General features: G+C 64.7%; 1 protein-coding gene across 2 annotated transcripts in view; it reads right to left on the reverse strand.

Moving 5' to 3' along the window:
* The window catches only part of ARSA (arylsulfatase A), a 5,124-nt gene extending 1,756 nt beyond the window's left edge, over window positions 1–3,368 (reverse strand). The window contains exons 1-7 of one of the 2 annotated variants that reach the window (XM_027910935.1): window positions 3,316–3,368; window positions 3,110–3,136; window positions 2,673–3,066; window positions 1,780–2,020; window positions 1,271–1,489; window positions 710–879; window positions 172–296 (exon numbers count right to left, since the gene is read on the reverse strand). In XM_027910935.1, the coding sequence (XP_027766736.1) occupies window positions 172–296; window positions 710–879; window positions 1,271–1,489; window positions 1,780–2,020; window positions 2,673–2,932 (1,015 nt within the window). In that variant the 5' untranslated portion in view covers window positions 2,933–3,066; window positions 3,110–3,136; window positions 3,316–3,368. Of the gene's footprint in view, window positions 1–171; window positions 297–709; window positions 880–1,270; window positions 1,490–1,779; window positions 2,021–2,672; window positions 3,075–3,109; window positions 3,137–3,274 lie in introns of both variants that reach the window. The other variant, XM_027910936.1, reaches the window with a different exon arrangement.
* Between the last annotated feature and the right edge of the window lie 1,527 nt (window positions 3,369–4,895).

The following is a 4,895-nucleotide window of genomic DNA, read 5'->3' on the forward strand; positions in this document are numbered from 1 at the left end:
AGGGCAGCCAGTGTTGGCAGGATGTCCAGGGTGCTTGCCAGCTCGTGTGTCACTCCTGGCACGAGGAGAAGTTCAAGCCCCTGATCCCGCTCCCATCCCGGCCATCCCCATTTCCATCCCACCCGGGATGGCTGAGGTGCCTGGGCTGGCACAGGCGGTGCCAAGGCTCACCTGGGGCGATCCGGCCCGGCCAATAAGCCACTGCTGGTTCCCTCATGCCACCCTCGTAGGTTGTGCCCTTGCCACACTTCAGGTGGCCAGCGCTGCCTCCGCGTGCCATCCGCATGGTGGAGGGGCTGGGGGACAAGAACCACCTGCCATCAGGGGCACGGGCTCCCACTGCCCCTGCCAGCGGGGCCACGACCAGCGAGACCTGGTGCCACCCTGCTCAGCCTTAGGGGGCAGCTGCAGAAGCCAAGGTGTGTGGGACACCTAAGAGGGGCACCACAGTCCAGTGGCACCCACACACAGAGGGAATCGGGGGAAATTTGGGCTGCTGCCACTCCTGGTCTGACCCCTGTGAGGTTTCTGGCCCAGCTGGGTCACAGGGACACAGAAGAGATCGTGCACTGGGTACCTCCTGCCCCGCCTCACGTCCCTGGGGTCTCACCTGGCAGTGCCGCCCCACGACCCAACCGCCGCCTCATCCCCCATCCCACGGCAGCAGAATCCTCCCAGCGGCGAAGCCCCCCCTGCTGAGCCCGCTCACCCGTTGTCAGAGGTGAAGAACACCAGGGTGTTGTTCTCCAGGCCGTGCTCCTGCAGAGCCTGCACCAGCTGTCCCACGGAGCCATCGAACTCCGCCAGCGCGTCCCCGAACGGCCCCCGCCGGGACCGCCCCGCGAACTCCTGGCTGGCAAACTGGGGGTAGTGGGTGTGCTGGGGAAAGGCAGAGAAGGTGGGAACCAGCCCCCAGAGTCCCCAGCAGGAACAGGCAGCGCCCCAGCGAGGACACGGGGAGAGGAGACAACACCCATGAGCTGAGAGGACACTTCTCCCCAGGCACCTCTCAGCAGTGGCACAAAGCAGCTGAGCCCCCAGGACAGGACGTGGAGCCCCACAGTGGGAAGCTTTCCCTGGTGGATGGCCCAGAGAAGTGGGAAAAGCTCCAGAAAGAAGGAGCCCCAAAGCATTATCCCAGAAGACTTGTCTTTGCTGGGAAAGCAAGACCAGGTCACCCAGGTGCAGGTTCTGGGGCTGCAGGAGGGGAGGTGCTCCCCTGCTCTCCACAGGGGACACCCTTCCCTGCCCTTCCCCACCCCTCTCTTACATGGGAGGCGTAGTAGAGCAGGAAAGGGAGGCCCCGCCGGGCACAGTCAGCGATGAAATTCCGAGAGAATTTGTTGTAGAGCGGCACCAGGTCAGGGAAGGACACGGGCTGCTGGATGATGGTCTGGTTCCAGAGCAGAGGGAGCGGCACCACACCCTGGTCACAGGTCCCAAAACACTTGATGTCGGGTGGGAAGCAGGTGAGGTTCTGACAGGGGCCCTGCAGAGGACACAGAACTTGGGATCTGAGCTGTGTTGCAGGACAGGCAGGGGAAGGAAGAGGAGCAAAGAGTCTCAGAGCGACCCACCACGATGAGCACCCTTTGAGCGGCCGCTCCCAGAAGCCCAGAGGTCTTTTCCCACGCTAAAACTGTCCCAGATCTGTGCTGCCCCGACAGCATTTTCTCCCGGTGGCAACTGTGTCTTTGTAACCCAGAAGCCCACCCCCCCACCCCGTCCCGCCACCAAGGACACACGTCCCCACGCACCAGGGCTCACCAGTCCCCTCACCTGGTCGTGGGAGTAGGGCACCCCCAGGAAGTGGTCAAACCCCTGGTGGGTGGGCAGGAAGGAGCCGTTGGCCCCCACGCCCAGGTGCCACTTGCCCACCATGGCCGTGGCGTAGCCCTGAGCCTTCAGCACCTCGGCAATGGTGACCTCGGAGAGCGGGAGCCCCCCCCGTGAGCCCGGGTCGAACACGCCGGGGTAGATCCCGGAGCGCACCTGGAACCGGCCCGTCAGCAGCGCTGCCCTGCAGGGGAGGAGACTCCTGTCAGCCGGGACTGCCAGATTGTCAGGATTATCCGCTGCCCGCCCCTCCCGGCATGGACACTCCCGCTGGGGTCACAGAGTCTCAGGATATGCTGACTGGGAAGGGACCCACAAGGATCACCCAGTCCAACTCCTGGCCCCGCACAGGACCATCCCCAAGAGAGTCAGACCATGTGCTCGAGATTCATCCAAACCCTCCTGGAGCTCTGGCAGCCTTGGGGCTGTGCCCACTGCCCTGGGGAGCCTGTTCAGTACCAACCACCCTCTGTGGGAAGAACCTTTCCCTGAGATCCACCCTGAGCCTGCCCTGACACAGCTCCAGCCATTCCCTGGGGGCTGTCCCTGCTCCCCCCAGAGCAGAGCTCAGTCCTGCCCCTCCTCTGCCCCTGCCCAGGTAGTTGGAACTGCAGTGAGGTCTCCCCTCAGTCTCCTCTGCTCCAGCTGAACACACCAAGTGCCCTCAGTGTCCTCACACGCCTTCAAATCCAGGCCCTTCCCCATCTTCCTTGCCCTCCTTTGGACACCCTCTAATGGCTCAATCTCTTCCTTCCATTGTGTCCCCCCAAACCGCCCCAGTCCTGCAGGTGGGGCCGCCCCAGGTCGGAGCAGAGCGGGACGATGCCGGGCCGTACCGGGAGGGGCTGCAGACGGCGGCGCTGCTGTAGAAGTCGGTGAAGCGCAGCCCGCGGGCCGCCAGCCGGTCCAGCTGCGGCGTGGCCGAGGAAGGGTGCCCGTAGCTGCCCAGGTCCCCGAAGCCCAGGTCGTCCGCCAGTACCAGGACGAAGCTGGGCCGGGCGGCGGCCGCGGCGAGCGGGGACGGCGGGAGGAGCAGCGGCAGCAGCGGCAGCAGCGGCGGCAGCGCCCACGGGCGGTCCCGGCCCCGCGGGGCCATGGCGGCTGCACTGGAGGGTGTCCCGGGGTGCCCGGGGGCGCCCCGGTGGTCTCCCGGGTGTGGCCGGGTAATATCCCGGTGATGCCCGGTGGGTTCCCGGTGATGTCCCGGCGCTGTCCCGGTAGTGTCCCGGCAGTGTCCCAGCAATGCCCCGGCGCTGTCCCGGCGGTGCCTGGTGGTGCCCGGCGCTGTCCCGGTGATGTCCCGGTAATGCCCGGCGATGCCTCGGCGCTGTCCCGGAGGTGCCTGGTGCTGCCTGGCGCTGTCCCGGTGATGTCCGGCGGTGTCCAGGCGGTGTCTGGCGGTGCCCAGCGGTGCCAGGTGCTGTCGGGGCGGTGTCCCGGTGGATGTCCCCGCAGTGTCCCCGCTGGACCCGCGGCCCCGGGGCGGTCCCGGTGCTGTCGGGGCGGTGTCCCGGTGGATGTCCCAGCAGTGTCCCCGCGGTCCCGGGGAGGTCCCGGTACCTCCCACTCGGAGTGGCACAAGGGGAAATCACATGACCGCGGCTCCGCGGGGCATGCTGGGAATTGTAGTCCTTCCCAGCGCGCTGGAGTTGTACTACACGTAGGAGTTTTACTACAGCTTCTATTTGTACTACAGCCTGTGCCTGTACAACTACTGCAGTTCTGCTACAGCTGCTGGAGTCCCGAGAGGCCGGGGCGGTCACAGATGGGTCAGGCTGGGAGGGACCACAATGCGCCGTCTGGTCCGACCTCTCCACTCGAGGGCACCGCGGGAGCAGGAGGGATGGGGGGTCCCGGCAGCCCCAGGGGCAGGACCTTGGTGCAGAGGGGACACGTCTGGGTGGGCAGCAGCAGCTCAGGGTGGGCATCCTCCAGCACCCCCACGGCCCTCGTGGCTCCAGCACTCCCCGCTCCAGCTGCTCCTGTTGCTGCACCGCTCCGGCTTTCAGTTGCTTTTCCCAGGAATGGGACACCCGAGGCTGTGCTGTGGGAAACCTGGGCTGGAGGAGTTTCTCTGGCAGCCCGTGGGGTTTGGGTGCAGGGCTCAGTGCCAGCAGCAGCCACCCAGCAGTTTGTGTGTGGCACTGGAGCTGATGCCCCTTCTCTCCACCTGCCGGGCTCAGCCACTTCCCCATCCCCTCCCTCCACTCCTCCCTGTCTCTGCCCTTGTCTCCCCCAGTCCTGCTCATTTTCCCTCCTGCCTCCCAGACTGTCCTGTCTTTACCTTTCACAGGAGACGGAATTGGGCTGAAAACACGGTTAATGGGGAACACAAACAACTTTATTTCAATAAGACACTGAGCCTCACCATCGGGGTGGGCTCAGGGGCGGAGCATGGGCAGGACAGAGCAGCCCTGGGCACTGGGGCTACTTTTTGCCCCACAGTCGTGGTCCCAACAGGGAATGGTCTTGGCCCCATCAGGGAATGGTTGTAGTCCACTGCAGCCAGAACTGGATCTGCTCATGAAACTGTTCAAGTCTTTTTTCCCTTTAGGAACTGCAGGAGCTCCAGGAGCAGGTTAAAGAATTGCCCCAGTATCTGCTGTTGGATCGAAACGGGTGTAAAATTGTCCAACTTCACTGGCATCTCCGTAGGGGTCGGGCTGGCCTCTGGCTCTGGATTCTGCTCAGGAGTTGAGGCAGTGGTTGGCTCTGGCACTGGAGTGGCTTTTACTGCTGGGAGCAATCCCATCTGGAGTAGGATCCAGTCATGGTAATGCTGAGTGGAGGTGAAGATTCCAGGTCGTTTGTCCCCAGCACAGCCTTTTCCCCAGCTGGTCACTCCCACCAGCCAGAAGTGGTCGGCTCTGTGGTCCTTGCAGACGAGGGGACCCCCACTGTCCCCCTGCGGCAGGAGAGAGGGCTCAGGGTTTGTGGGGGGCTGCTGCAGCAGCAGGGCTGGCTCCTCTCTCCCAGCCCCTGCCAGAGCCGCATTCCCAGCACGGGAAGGCTCTGCTTGGGGGCTGGAGCCTCCAGAGCCTCAGCTGGGAGCGGGTTGG

Source organism: Empidonax traillii, unplaced genomic scaffold (assembly GCF_003031625.1).
Source record: "Empidonax traillii isolate 1590-97213 ecotype Southwest subspecies unplaced genomic scaffold, ASM303162v1 scaffold5495:size8117, whole genome shotgun sequence".
Classification (NCBI taxonomy): Eukaryota; Metazoa; Chordata; class Aves; order Passeriformes; family Tyrannidae; genus Empidonax; species Empidonax traillii.